Here is a 15,681-nt window from a genome sequence, read left to right as displayed (position 1 = left end):
GCAACGGGGGTGGGGGGGAGCGTCGGGGCGGGACTTCCCCTTCGCCTGACGCGATCCGGAAGCGGAGGCGGCGGTTGGTGAGAGGTGGCGGCGGCGGCATCGGACGGCCGGCCCGGTGGGTGACGGTGGGGCGGGTGTCGCCGCTGCCGCGGCGGGGAGGCCGGCGGGGGGCCGAGCCCCGGGGAACCCGGCTTACCCGGGGCTCGGCCCCCCGCCGGCCTCCCCGCCGCGGCCCGGCCGGCCCCTTCCAGCCCTATCCTGTCATTTAATCCTTTTCTCTTAAGTTACCCCATATTTTCCCTCCCCTAACGGCCGTTTTCCCTCTCCCTTTAGATATTGGCTCCCCTCAGGTCACCGCTGCCTAAGCGAAGCAGTCCAGTCACCGGTCTGTTAACCCTTGCTTGTTTTACAGGCCGTAGTTGATACTCGAAACGTTGCGTGTTACGGCTGCGATACCCACGCATTTCCACAGACACAAGTATAAACTGGGAGAGGAGTGGCTGGAGAGCAGCCCTGCAGAAAGGGATCTGGGGGTGCTGGTCGACAGCAGGCTCAGTATGAGTCAGCAGTGTGCCCTGGCAGCCAAGAGGGCAAACCGCATCCTGGGGTGCATCAAACACAGTATAATCAGCCGGCCAAAAGAGGTGATTATCCTGCTGTGTTCAGCACTGGTGCAGCCTCACCTTGAGTATTGTATGCAGTTCTGTGCACTGCAATTACATCCAGAGGAGGGCCTTAAAGCTGGTGAAAAGGCTGGAAGGCATGTCCTGTGAGGAGCAGCTAAGGACTTTGGGCTTGTCTGGTTTGGAGGAAAGGAGGCTGAGGGGCAACCTCATTGCTCTCTACAGCTTCCTGAGGAGGGGAAGTGGAGAGGGAGGTGCTGATCTCTTCTCCCCGCTGTCCAGTGATAGGACGCATGGGAATGGTTCAAAGCTGCGCCAGAGGAGGTTTAGACTGGACGTTAGGAAGCATTTCTTTACCGAGAGGGTGGTCAAACACTGGAACAGGCTTCCTGGAGAGGAGGTCGATGCCCAAGTGTGTCACTGTTCAAGAGGCGCTTGGACAGTGCCCTTAATAACATGCTTTAATTTGGTCAGCCCTGAAGTGGTCAGGCAGTTGGACTAAATGATCTGTGTAGGTCCCTTCCAACTGAACTGTTCTATTCATTTCATTTCATTTCACCATTAAAGAGCTTATGCTCGATCTCCAGGATTAGAGCAACTGATGGATGTAAGACAGAGCATCTGGACATGGCACTCTCACCATGCGTCTTGCCTTTTTCCGTGTGTTTTCCCTGACTGTGTCTTGCATGGAGAGGTTCCTCCCAACTGCCCTTGCAGCAAAGGCAGCTAATGGTATCCTGGGCTGCATTAGATGTAGCATTGCCAGCGGGTCGAGGGAGGTGGTCCTTCCCTTCTACTCAGCACTGGTGAGGCCACACCTGGAGAACGGGGTCCAAGTTCTGGGTACAAGAGAGACATGGGCATACTGGAGAGAGTCCAGCGAAGGGCCACAACGATGATTAAGGGTCTGGAGTGTCTTACATATGAGGAAAGGCTGAGAGAGCTGGGACTGTTTAGCTTAGAGAAGAGAAGGCTCAGGGGAATCTTATTAATGCATATAAATACCTGAAAGGAGGGCACAAAGAGGATGGAGCCAGGCTCTTTTCACTGGTACCAAGTGACAGGACCAGAGGCAAGGGGCACAAACTGAGACATAGGAGGTTCCCTCTGAACATCAGGAAGCACTTTTTTCGCTGTGAGAGTGGCCAAGCACTGGCACAGGTTGCCCAGAGAAGTTGTGGAGTCTCCATCCTTGGAGATATTCAAAAGCCATCTGGACATGGTCCTGGGCAACCAGCTCTAGGGGACCCTGCTTAAGCAGGGCGTTGGACAAGATGACCTCTGGAGGTCGCTTCCAACCTCAACCATTCTGTGGTTCTGTGATTTCCTTTGCGTTTCCAGGACCGGTGTTTCAGGAAATACTTGAGAAAATCTAACTCTGTTCCGGCTTAAAAGGGCGATCCCAACACTGCCTATGTGCTGGCTGTCTCTTCTAACCAGCCACGGGTTAGTCCAGCTTGCTAGCCAGCACAAAGTGGGTTTTGTTAGTTGGCTGGGTTAGGGTTGTGATGGCTCGCCAAGCTGAACCAGCTTGCCAAGGAAGCAAGCTACCACCAGAAGCTGTGCAGAACCAGCGTGTGGCCGGGAAGGGGAGTGCTGTGGGGTTATATCTTCGATGGGGTGTAGCTGGTTGTCATCTCCTCAGTGTCACTATGCCATTCACCTTTTCAGTAGTTTATTTGCAAGAGAATATCCTCATCTCCTTACTTTATCTTCAGAGATTTTAAAGGAGAGCCCTCATAAATGTAACAGTTGGAGCAAGATGCAGCAGGTTGCTGCAAAGTGGCTCTTCTGAGGCTATTTGTCTGCCACGTTTGAAGGGTCAGCTGTCAGAAAAACACATTGTAGAAGTTCTTACAAATATGTGTCTGTATCATGCTTAGCAGCTGTTGAAGGTCTGCAGCCAAAAGGAAACTGTTTACAAGGAAAGAACTAGGTTTCAACCTATTGAGTATTGTATCTAATAAACACCTAGCTTTCTATTTTAGCATTTTCTGTCTTCTTCAGGGTTCTGAATGTTGACATTGGTTTGAGTACTGTTATTTCACTCCTGGCTTTGCCTTTGTCACCTATGCTTTTATTGTCTGACTTGATTGTCGATGATTCAGCATCTTCGAGTGTTTTTATACTATGGTAATTTGGGTTGCATAGTTCTTGGTATTTCTGCTTCCCTTAAATTTTATGAAAACTTTAAAAATAAATATTCACATTTTATGTAAGTAAAAAAGTCTTTGTTAGTGTTTTGTTATATGTATATCCTTTTTTTTGTATTTGTGTTTCTCTTGACACTTTCCTTTCTTCTGTTTTCAAGAAGCACAAACTGAAGTAATATGACTAATGTTAATGCCAGATAAAATAAATGGTATGTCGTATTTTTTTTTCTACACATAGTAACTTACACTAGGCCAAAAGCTTTTAAACTGTTCTTTTGGTGTCACAGAGAAATCTTTTTGACATGCATGTTCTTGACTCTTAAATTGGTTGTTTTCATGTCATAAGCAGGGCTGTACAGGGCTGTAAATATCTTTCTCTTTTTCCGATTGCTACTTTATTGGTGAATCACAGCAGATGCTAATATGGACAAGAGAATTGCTCTGATGCTCTCTGTTTTCTCCTTCCATAGATTATAGAGCTTAAACTGCTAGATGTGAAATTACTCTGGTTCTTTCTTTAAGGTCAGTTTTGTATCTTGTTCTGACCTCATTTCATCATTTATGTAATTACTGGCAGTGCCACTGCAATTCTGCTTTGCTGTATTCCTGGGCATCCTCTGTTTATCTTAGTCTGCATCTTTGGTGTTTTTAATACTAAATTACCTTTCTCCTCCTGTCACTTGTGAACATGCAGGAAAAAACTAAAAAGTAATGCTAAATATGCTAGGATCTTCATTGTATAGAAAAATTTTGTTGGATTTAACGTATTGGTTTGTCTCAAAGGTCACCCATACTTCTTGTCAAAGGAGACTGACAAAATGCAGGAGGAATAAATTAACTCCTTTGTGCAGCTCTGTAACTCATCTTTGTCCAATCCCACATATGTTCTCAGAGCCTCACAGAAAGACAAAATATTTTTTGCAGCCTCACAGAATTGCTATGGTTCACAGTTTATTACTTGCTAATGACTGAAGCTGTGCCAAAAGTATTATTCTTAACTATCAGCAATTGAGATTGGAGAAAGAAAAAATTGCATTCACTTTTTGGGGAGGGGGAAACATGAGGAGAAGGGAATTGTATATTCCTACCAAGGGAGATTTTTATCTTTAGGCAGTGAATTAAGTTTCAGGTCTCCTGTAGAAATAAAATTAATCCCATCTGGAAGGGAAAAGTCCTGCGCTCTATAGGAGAAATTACTGCAGGGACGTGGTACTATCTCTGAGTGGCGGGTGTATTTTCTGTGATTTTGTGCTGACAGCTTTTAAAAAAAACCCCACAACTGAGAGCTTTTTTCTCTAGTCTGTGTGACCATGCATCCAGGTCCACAAACGTCAAATTTAATTTTTACTCTGAAATGAAACTTGTGCGGAAACTGGTTGTTCTCAGCTTTCGTTAACTGAAACTTCATCTTATCTACAAGTAGTAAAACTCCAGCCTGATTCTGCAAGTGCTTAAACTGTGTCCTTATCATCAAGAGCACGAGTGTTTCCATTCAGCTTCGTGTTTCTTTGTTGGACAGGGGCTTTGTTCTGTTTTTAACATGTAATTCAAGAAATTTAGTGGTTGCATTTCCCGTTGCTGGAGAGATTTATGTTTACTTTTGAAGTACCGCAGTTGATAAAATTCTTAAGAGAGCAACTATCACAAATGTCCCAGCAGTGCCTGTCTACAGCTTTTCCTTTACCTATGCCATACTGTATACAGCTCTACTTTTTCTGTGCCCCCCTTCTGTTTTGTTAGTCATTCTTTGTTATTTGGTTTAAACTTAATGCTGTGTTCAGCAAAGGTACTGAAATACTGCAGATAGTAGCTGGCGAGCTCCTTCCTCCACATCAGTTACAGAGACTTGAGATCTAGAAGCACAAGTTTTGTTTCTAAGTGGTGAACACCCAGAGAAGGAAACAGCCTCACTACGCACGTTAGTGGGATTATGTGGATTCCTTACCACCTCCCCAACATTCACAGTCACAAAATACAACATATGCTGTTTTCTTACTGCTGGACCAGTGGTTTTAACAGCATAAGAACTTGAGGCCTGAGCTTAGGGGGTACTTTTGTTAGCTTTGTTTGTTTTTCTGCTTCAAGCAAAAGGATGTGTGGGGTTTTTTTGTTTTGTTTTCTGTTTAAGAAATACTGCTGGCAGTGGAATTAAGTTAAAGCTACTTCAGAAACTGAAAACTACAAAGTAAAGATCAACCCTTATGTATGTAGATAAGGTGAATTTTGTGGGTTTTAGAAAAAATTGGGATACTTAGGCTGCCTTCTGTCAATGAAAGGAAAAAAATCTAGTATATGAAAGTGCTTGTTACATTAATTTGGCTAGATCAAATTGTACTAGTTGTTAATTTACTCTGAATTGAAATGTCCGTTGTCCTTTAAGCAGTGAAGTTAGGTATGTTAAGTATGCAGGATTTAAAAGATGACAAATGCATGGTTTCCTATACAACTCTTTTGTGCCACGTATATACTGATTAAGATGCTTTTCTTTGTGCAAGAAAGAAGGGAAGGGGAACACTGTGTGATAGAGCTGAAAACCGTACAATAATGCAGATCTCAAAGAGAAAAAAATGTGACTGGAGCAACTGCAGCTCTGGCACCTGAAGTGGCTGACTGGAATCTGAGCCTTTACCAAAGCTATCTGTAAGATTTTACACATCAAGTTGATTTTGCTTCTTGTTGTTGCACACTTAGAACGAAGGTAAAATTGCATTTTAAACTGTTCCACAACTGCCTCTCCTTCATACATCATCGGAGCAGAAACCTGACTCTTGAGCATTACAGCACAGGTTTTTACCACTTGAGCTATGGGACTGACAACCCTAATTGGTAGCAGGAGAAGACTTATTCCCTGAGGGCTGAAAAAGGAATATGCTGCTGGCGCCATGTGTTGAGCCTGGGTGTGGGGGAAGGTAAGGAATAAATGAGATAATTAGGAGTTTCTACTGTGTAATCTCCACGGAACTGGAAATATCAGTATTTCACGTGGTAAGGTAGGAAAACAAGCAAAAAGGAATAAAGTGCAGATAAGTAACGTTTTTTTTTAATTACTGCATACCTGGGATTGGATGGTTTGTTCTGTTCTTGTGTACATCCATGTAGTTTATTTGGTTGCTAGAAATTGCGCTGCATCAGCATAAGCAAGCGGTAGCTGGCCAGCCTGCAGGGTATTCAGTCTTTAAGTCTCAGGTGTCAGGCCACAGTTGAATCGTTGCTGCTTTTGCCATGTTCTATTTATATACTGTTCCTGAAAGCCAGTGCTTACACTTCATATAAGACCTTCTCTGATGTGGAGTATGGAAGTGTTTGCTATGGCTTTAACAGCAGAGTGTGAGGCAGTTTCTTTCTGGTGAGTAGTCAGTGCTGATTGTGCAGTTAATTGCTACAGGTCACTGGCTAGGGCAAAAAAAGTCTTGCTTATGGGACCATGAATATTTGGGTGGGAAGTGAGGAATTCTGGCAAATAATTAATCCAGGATTTTTATCTTTCTTTTTTTTTTTAAATCCAAACACTACATGGCAGCACTATTCTCTCTTTCCCACCTTCTAAAGAGCTGTCTTTGTTAAATTTAGTGTGAAATAATGTTATTGAAACTTGACACTGTACACGTCTTTTCTTTAGACTGGACTCCTTTCCTCTGTTGGAGGTGTATATTAGACGTTGCTATCAGTTTGTCAGTCCCTTCTCCTTTAAATGTTGGTGTCTGCAAAGTAAATCAGGATTCTGCTCCTCAAACTCTACTTCAAACTTGAAATTACATTATTCGACTTTTCCCACTTTTATATTGGTATTTTAGAAGAGAAGAGCTTCACGTACATTTCTTTAAACCTTCCCCTCTGCGTTTGGCACACAGCATGTTTCAGCCAGACCACAGGCTGCTCCATAGGTCAGCATTGTCCAGTGGTCCGCGTTCAGCCCTTGGGGACTGGAGGTGAGCGCACCTTCAAGGGGTGACTGCTGCTGCAGTGCCTTTTTCCTTTTCTCATTGGCCCAGGGCTACAGACGGAGCTGCTGTTGCGGGAAGAGGCAGGGGAGACTCTCGGTGCATTCAGTGGTACCAGTTAGGTAGAAAATAGAAAGTAGGTGGTGGTACATTGGTAGTCCTCTCAATAAGCTGAACCTGTGAATACGTTCTTTGTATAGTTCTGTTGGTTGTTCTTCACAAGAGTGATGCTTCCTTATAAAGCTTTTCTTATAACTTTTCTTGGAAGAGAAACTTACTCGAGTCTACATCTTACAGTTCAGAATAATTAGAGAATTTGCTTAGAAGAATGTTTCATGATGTATCTGTGTTTATGGGGTGGTTCATGGGACTTAATTTTGTAAAATCTGGCTCAACTGCCTATCTTTTGGCTAATGCTTATGGGGTTTTTAATTAATTTGTCCTTTTTAAGCTATTCAGAATTGCTTCTATGTAATCTTCCAGTCTTGAGAGAGAAGAGATACTGAGCATAATCTTTTGCAGTTAATGTTTTTATCCCACTGGTTTCCTTGTTTTGTTCTAGCTGTTGTGAACTCAGAGTTCTTAGCTGCTTTGGAAGATTCTTTTAATGAATTATTGTTATGAAAAATTTGCAACGTATTATTTTGTTGCAGTTTCTTTTAAGGGAATCAGTGGTAACTGTTAATCCAATTACACCCAAGTGTTAAGCTGTCTCTAAGATTGCAAACTGGAAAAATGAAAATAGATACTATGCTAATATTGTAGGGGTGGGTGGGTTGGTCTTTTTAATTGATGCACAGACACTTAAGACTGAAAATCTCTAGTGTAATTTGCTTCATTCACATATTCCTGCATTATAAAGCTGCATTTTCTGTAGGATCATGTTCTGGGCTTCAAAGTTTAGATGCTTTAGAACTAACTCTGATGAGAAAGTTTGTGTAACAACAATTCGAAGTAGCAGAAAAATATGGAAACACGCTGGATAAATGCTGAAGGGAGTTTCCTTCTTTCAGTTTCCTTTAGAAAGGTTGAAGTTGTTTTTTTTTAATGATTCCACGCCATTCATAACTTTATAGAAAAGCCTTTTATACTTCACTCTTTTTTTGCCTATTGAAGTCAACTGCTACATCAACAAGGTAATCTGTCAGGAATACAAATGCCTGATATTTTAAATCTGGTAATAAAGATTAAGCTGTAATATCATGTATATGGCCTTTGGCATGGTGTGAACTTCTTACGGTAAATTCTGTTCTCTTATATTTATTTAACATGTTTTGTCTTCATTTTAGATAACGACTTAGAAGAAAAAAAAAAAGAGACTATGTTCAGCTTCTTCCGAAAAAGTCAAGATTCAAAGAAGGTTACAGTGCCAGAGAGAGAAGCAGATGGATTTGTTATTGTGGGTAAGTGGTGCTTCTGTATAAAGTGATTCTTATCATCTTTGAAATGTAAAATTTTCTTTGAGATGCTTAGACCGAATGAAATGTTAAGAGAAGCCATGATTAAAATTGTTCAGAAATCTTACTTTTCTTGAAGGAGTTCATATTCCTAGTCTCATTTGGACTAAATAGCTGAAGTTTTATTTACATAGGAACGCACTCTTATTCCAGAGCATTGACAATGTAGTTTCTTGTTTTCCTCTCATAGTGAGGAAGGAGAAGTTATGTCCTTACAAAACAAGAAAGCTCAAAGTTGAGGCTTCTAGCTTTATTAGAAGTTGTGGGAAGTTGTTAGAGTTGTGGGAAGAGCGTATCTTACTGCAGTTGTTAGAGGACTGGTTTTTTTCAGGTTCCTTCCTTTTAGTGTTACCCCCAAAGTCTTTTTATATTAGAAGCCAAGAAGCGTCTGTGTATGTCTAGTCACATGGCGAATGTAGATGTTCTGTCTCAGAATCTGACTCTTGCTTAGTTTGATGAAAATTAAGCAGTTTAGGGTTTTCGAAGTCTTTTTGTTATTCAAAAACTAATCTGAAGTTTACTCACCTGTGAACTGATAAATTTGCAGCTTTAATCAAGCTCTTTCGCAGTCTTGTAGGATGGCTCAAGTGTGCAGAAGATAAAGAAATTATTGCTGTCATGCTGTAACTAATCCTTTTCTTTTTCCTCTTGAAATTTTGTGTTTTCCTCCTTGTAAATCTGTCATCATCAATATTCAGCTTCTGCTGCTCTGATTTACTGACTTGTTCTTATCAGGAATCTTACAGTGTTTCTGTATTTAAGTGTTGCTTCTTCTTGAGCATTTTCAAGTCACGAAAGCCTCTAGATTATCAAAACCTAACAGTATGAGAGACTATTGGAACTCTTTCTCAGGAGAACTTACTATCTTCTTTGTAATAGTTCTCCATTAAAACAAATCTGGTTTCACATCTGTGACTCTGTGTTGTCATGTTTAATGGTCGCCTTCCACTAGATTTTGTTCATCTGCACTGGTGTTGATGGCTACATCAAGTCACTCCAGCACTTGCATTGTGGAAGGGTCAAAGGAGACACATTGTCATCCCAAAAAAGTCTGGAGACCATTTAGAGTTTCAAATTCTGTAACAGGCAGAGAGTTCTGCCCCCAAACATTGCTTATGTCCCACAATTGCTGGTCCTGATTCTGCATTCAATTTAGCTTCATTCCTTTTTCCTGAAATGCTGTCAGTGACTATTTAAACTTTGTTCGTGTAAATTCATATCAAATTCATCTGTTAAATATAAACTTAAGAACTATCAATTTTACCTGAATCTTATTTCTATTTATTATTATTTTTTGCTCAGACAGAAGTTAACTTAGCAAACTGCAACAAAATGGACTGTAATTTCATCTTAACTAACTTTTACTGGGCAGAATTGCTGTCAACCTTGTCAGTGGAGCATATCACTGTCTTGCTAGATGGATGTAGTTGCAGAATTATAGGTCAGCACTTAAGTAGATACTTATCTAGAAGTTTTGTTTGTGTAGAAATAGTGGCAGTTCAAAAAAAACCCCACAAAACAAACCACAACACCTAGCTATTCTGCTAGTTACTTTTTTAAACTTAGGTGTAAAATATTCTAGAATACCAGCACTAAATGTCTTTAACAAATCTCAGTAGGTTTATAGGACCATTAGTGTGAATACTGCTGTAAGCAGTGAACACTCTTGAAGGGAATGAGAATTTAATTTCTTATGTTTTAGGTTGGTTCCTAAACCCAGTCTTTCATTCAAAGCATATAAGAACAAAAAGCCTACTTCGCTGATATTCTGTGGACATGGGAGGAAGCGCTTTGCTTTTCTTTCCTGGAGAAACAAGAGGAAAAATACATCCTCAGGGGACGCTTGTTCCTGATTTCCACTGTTGTGGTCAGGAGAGCTTGTCTGTCACAAATCCCTTCCAAGATTGTTCACGCCATGCACCACTGGTAAGGGCAGCCAGGAGTCTTACTGGAAGTCTGAATGAGACTTCTCAAGGAAGAATCAAATGCCATGTCCATTAAAGTATGAAAGAAATCTATTCAGTAATGTAGTGAGATTACTGAGCATCACAATTAAATGTAGATTATTAAGTGTAATTTTCCTAACAATATTTAATTGTTTTAATCTCTTTCTGTATCATCTGATATTTGAAAAAGAGGGAGGAAGGTTCAACACTTTATTGAGAAAGGTCCACCAGAGCTATCACCCTGTCAAATCTTGAGGATCTTTTTTTTTTGTTTTCTATTTGTTTCATAACTCCTCCAAGTCCTGTTATATATGGCTATATTTTAAATCTACCTTTGCTTGTAGAATATGAATGCATTTGGAATTTCAATGTCTTAATATCTATTCTTTGACTAGAAAGATGACTCATAAAAACACCAGAAGCAACAAAAACAACTTTGCAGCATACTAGCTGAAAGAAATTATCTATTTTAGTTTTTGGGGCAAATACTGCATTGTCGGAGTCAAGAAAAAAGAATTCGTAATTCACTCTCTACAAAATAAATAGAAAATGTAATTTTCTACCAGGGACTAAAGCATTTTTATGTCTAACTACCAGTTCACTTATTTTCCAGATACTGGTCATCTCATCTGTTCATGAAGCTGTAAAAATGGTGCTTGTTCTGTAACAAGCAGCAATATTATTCTGAAAAGGGAAAAGAGGCTTATGAAATACACACGACACGTGATTGGTTTTGATGAGTGAATCAATTGCAGAAATATGAAAAATTTTTCAGGGGTTTCCCTGGTCATCGCAAATTGTTTTTAAAGTTAACATTCTGAATGCCAGAATTCAGAAAACAAGTAAGTTTTCAGTTAGCTTGGGGATCTTGAAGAGTAGTAGTCCTTAAGGAATTTCTCATGTTTTGTGGCTTTTGTAATACAAATTCCAGCCTACCATCCATTCCTACTGTTGCTAGCCACAGAGAAGACGACAGGCTAGTGCTGGCATTTTGGTTTGGCACACAGCTAAAAATCTCCCATCAGATCTCAAAGATGCATGCGACTGGTAGTCCTAATCTCAGTCTAAGATCAGGAATTGAAAAACTGAGACAGCAATGCTGCTTCCCATGTGTGTTTGGCAAGAAGGTCAGAAACTCTGCAAACATCCACATGGTGCTGATGGTTCCACTGGGGTGGGTGGTGAGTGCTTTTTGCTTGAAGACAACTGAAATATCATAGAAACATAGAATGGTTTGGGTTGGAAGGGACCTTTAAAGATCATCTAGTCCAACCTGCCTGCCACGGGCAGGGACATCTTTCACTATATCATGTTGCTCAAAGCCTTGTCCAACCTGACTTTGAACACAACTCTGTGCAGCCTGTTCCAGTGTCTCATCATCCTCATCATTAAAAAAAAAAAAAAAAAAATCACTTATTACAGAATATTGTTCTGTATGTGCTCTTTAAAAAATACTGCTAAATGTTAATTTTGTTTTCAGGTTTAGTTTAAGATGCTGATGTGCAGGGTCTTGGTTACTTTTCCAGAAAAAATTGAAGTAAGCCAGTGTGAGGGAGCAGCAAGTGCTTGTGGCTCCAGCAGGCAGGTGAGCCTGCAGCCAAGCGAGTGTACCAAGAGGGCAGGGGCTTGGGCAGAGACCAGGGGTGCAGTCCCACACTACCCGAGCAAGGACAACAGAGCAGGTCTGGTGACAGTGACCAGGGTCAACTGAGAGTCCAGCGGTTGCCAGACAAGTCTGCAGGGACGAGGCAGATCTCAGGCCAGGCTGGGAAGTCAGGTCAGAGGGTTGGGGTCATCAAGGTGCACGGGCAGGTGCAGGCATCCCTGCAGGGTGGCTTCGGCAAGGACCAAGAACCTGAGATGAGGTTTCTCCTGCAGCTCTTTGCCTGGACCCTGATGGCCATGCTCAGGCTGCACTGTGTCAGTGCTGGCCATGGGCACAGACAGCCAAACCCCTGGGGCTGGGGAAGGGGCTGCTGAGCCTGGTGGCGCACTCGGGGCCAAACAGCCAGGATGGTTGTGTTGTCTCTCACTAGCATCTGGAGGCAGCACAGTTCTCTGAGGAGCTCTTGATCTGAGCCTTTGACCATGCCTGAGTTCAAGTCTGCTTTGTTTACTTTTAACTTGTGTTTTAAAGACCAATCTGTTTCATGTTGGGTTTTGTTTTGTTTTCTCTCAAGGATCTTTTTATGTCATAAATTAAATGGCTTGGAGAAGCAGCTCAGTTGCTGGTGCTGATAAACTGATTTGTAAACATATTTAACTTCTATTTCTTCCTTGAACTTAGGACAGCTTCCTGTTTCATTTTTTTTAGATGTAAATTAACATGGATTTTCAATACTGACCAACGGCTATTATTTCAGAGCTCTGCTCTCAGTCTCAGGTGCAGATCTCTTAACAGGTGGTACGGTGTATTGTTACTGACTTACAGGGAGTACTTAACTGTCACCTGAAGGTTGTTTTCTGAGATTCAGCAATTTTGCTGTAGAGTTTTTCAAAGTTTCAAGAGTAAGTACCCAAGGAAAAATGGACAGGCACGGGATTCTCGTCAAAGTGGAGTGACTGTCACAGACGCAGGAAGGCTGTGGCCACGGTGAGAAGGGTTGGCAGGAATTTTGTAATGAAGATACATACTCCTGCTCTGTAAACCTCCCTTTTCCATACTGTGCTTTCCTAGATCCTTGGAGGTCATCTAGAACTACTAAGCAAATTTTGGATTAACACCTATTTGTTATGCTTCTCACTATTGGAGCAAGCATGATTTTTGCCTGTTACGTTTCCTCTCAAGAGAACATAAATAGTCATAAACATAAGAAATTAAGTGTTTTGAAATCTCTTCCCAATCAGGAGAAGGACTTGTGGTATTTAAGTGAGTCTTGGATCTGTCGAATTAACCAACGTGTACCTTCTGTTTCAATCCTGATGTCTGAAGAGAAGGAGCTCTACAGAGCAAATGTGGTCGGGCTTGTACCATCACCTAAAACCTCACAGAAAAGGAGGTGGGAACTACTGTTTTTCATCCTGTGAGATGAAATACAGTATAAAGCAAATATTTCTTTCTTATTAAGAAAGTAGAAGAGAACTGGTATTAGATGAAAGGTGGAAAGTTCAGGAATTTTTTTGTGAGAAGCAAGGTGTTGTAGGATTCATCACTACTACATGCTGTGACAAAGTCAGGAACGTAACAGGATGCAAAAAGGGTACACAATGTGTTTGATAAATTATGATGGATGATAGCAGAGATTCTTATCTCAAAATTTTGGTGATCAGGTATGACTTACTCTTTTAAGCTAATCTCTGCAAGGCATTCGAACTTTGGCTTTATCTTAAATGAGGTACTTGAACCTTCTGATGTATTCAGTACATATATTACTGAGTTAATTCAGTATTATAATCCCTTCATATGGGGTCATCCTCATCTGTAGGCAGGAGCATCCTCACTCAGCTGTGAGACTGTGAAAAGCATGATTTACAGCCAACTGAATGTTTCGCTTTGTTAACTGCAGTTATATTGCAAAAGAAGATCCTTAACAAATCAGGAAGTCTTCTGTACTGAAGATGTAAAAAAGTAAAATGATCAACACAAGTCAGTGTTTAGTTCTGGAAATCTTGACTGTTTTTCTGAAGACCAATTTTACATATACTTGTTCCCCTCCAACTCCCCATTTCTGCCATGAATTTATTCTGCATGCAGATAGTTTTTGGGGTACTTTTTATTGTGGAAGGAAGAATTGGATAAATTGCGTATTTGAATTAAGGGATACCCCCACTGTCACCCAACATGTAAAAAGGTCTTACAATAAGATCCTTATCGTTTCCATATTGATCTTAGTAATACAGTTGTCTACATATATTTTGAAGAACTCCTTAAATGTTTGCTTCTGAGAGAAATGTGCAATTTTAAAATCTTCAGGAGTGAGTATGTTATGAAAGGGAAATTTAATATACTGATCCTCCCAAATCAAAGGACTGCCCCCATACTAGTTTATTACTGCAATTCAAATAGTTTTTTGGTTTCTCCCCTCTGACTACACACCTCAAAGATTAAATGCATCAAGAGATTTGTAACATCTTAGTGTTACTGCTGCTGTTTGTTTTCTAGGAGTCAGTAGTAATGTGTGGTAGATGCCTGTGAATCTCTACATTGTTTTTTCATTAATATTTAAGGAGCTTTTAGTGGTGCTAGTAAGGAAGGCTGGGTTGCTGCAGTTTTAAAATATACTATTACATTAAAGAAATGCACAAGGCTTTGTGCCAGTTGGAAAAAAGCAGTGTCTCAATGTCCTTTCACTTTCTGCATCAATGGGCTTATATTATGTATTTTTTTATGTAACAGTAAGTGCTTGTGTAGTTATTTCCAACCTTGCAGTTTTCAAATAACCAAGTTACTATTTCATTTTGTTGTTTAAGTTTAAAGATATTTAATACTAACTTTATAATAATCTGAGATTTGGGAAAATCTTTTAATATTTTTATCTAAAGAATACTTTATACATGCCACTGTAAGTGAACACTTTTGATGCACACCAAGAAGTTACTGTATTAAGTGACCTGTTTCTTGAAGTGCTGCTTTATGGGTTTTATACTTTAAAATCTTTAGTAGCTAGTTTGAGCATTGAATTTTACACTCAGAGTTGACTGAAAAGGGAGGAGGAGGAATTCAGGAGAAACAGTCCTCTCCTGTTACCGATCCTTAGTTGCATAAGGAGGTAATGGCTACCCTTCATTCAGTAATGAAGTCAAACTAATCCTCTTGGGTACTAATTTTGCACAAAAACAAACTGCGTTTTTCAATAGTACCGCTAGATGGGGATTTCTCTTGTATTCAAGAGTTGTAGGGCTTTTCTCTCTCCCTTTCATGCACACACACACACAAAGTGGAGTAGTAGTAATTATCAGTACACCATTTTATTAGACTGTAGGTTTTCAACAGATTTATAAAAAGCTTTTTAAAGCCTAATATCAAATCTGTAATGGCATTCCAACCTAATAAAAATAATGAAGCTTGAAATGTTGACAGCGTGTATCTAGATGTTGGCTTGTAATTCCTTCCAAACAGATCTGTTGAGGCCCATGTGGGACCTAAATAACACAAAGAAGTAAATTTGCATATTTTACAGCAGGGGGAAAAAACAGAATGCAAAAACATGAATAATTAGGAGCACAAGCTTCATGCTATATTAATACTGTTGAAAAGCATGTGTTGATTGTATTCTGAAAGCCAGCAGTGATTTGGTTGAGTGAACTCAGTCAGCATCTCTTATGCAGATTAAAGGAACTGGGCTACAGAACAACTGAAATTCATTGTTTTGCTGTTTAAGGAGGTATATTTCTTAAAGGAATTTTTTTTTTCTTGGACTCTGTACCACATAGGGAATCTTCTTTTTAATGCCTCATCAAAGCATGTTTTTGTTGACAAAGGACCGTGCAATTCTTCATTTACTTGTACACCTCTAGATTTTAAAAATAGTTCTCAGCCACAAATCAGATGTTAGTATTTTTAGCACTTTAGTATACATGACCTACTTACTTTTCATTCCGTAACATTTGTCTTTTTTTTT

General features: G+C 40.3%; 1 protein-coding gene across 5 annotated transcripts in view; it reads left to right on the top strand.

The window, feature by feature from the left end:
• Window positions 1-39: 39 nt before the first annotated feature.
• The window catches only part of UMAD1 (UBAP1-MVB12-associated (UMA) domain containing 1), an 87,156-nt gene continuing 71,514 nt past the window's right edge, over window positions 40-15,681 (top strand). Inside the window, exons 1-4 of one of the 5 annotated variants that reach the window (XM_076331443.1) lie at window positions 40-115; window positions 2,935-2,985; window positions 3,247-3,298; window positions 8,007-8,120. In XM_076331443.1, the coding sequence (XP_076187558.1) occupies window positions 8,039-8,120 (82 nt within the window). In that variant the 5' untranslated portion in view covers window positions 40-115; window positions 2,935-2,985; window positions 3,247-3,298; window positions 8,007-8,038. Of the gene's footprint in view, window positions 116-412; window positions 645-2,934; window positions 2,986-3,246; window positions 3,299-6,015; window positions 6,123-8,006; window positions 8,121-15,681 lie in introns of those variants that run through there. The other 4 variants (XM_076331445.1, XM_076331444.1, XM_076331442.1 and 1 more) reach the window with 4 other exon arrangements.

The sequence above is a fragment of the Aptenodytes patagonicus genome, chromosome 2 (assembly GCF_965638725.1).
Source record: "Aptenodytes patagonicus chromosome 2, bAptPat1.pri.cur, whole genome shotgun sequence".
NCBI classification, from domain to species: Eukaryota; Metazoa; Chordata; class Aves; order Sphenisciformes; family Spheniscidae; genus Aptenodytes; species Aptenodytes patagonicus.
This window is presented reverse-complemented; position numbering and strand designations above follow the sequence as displayed.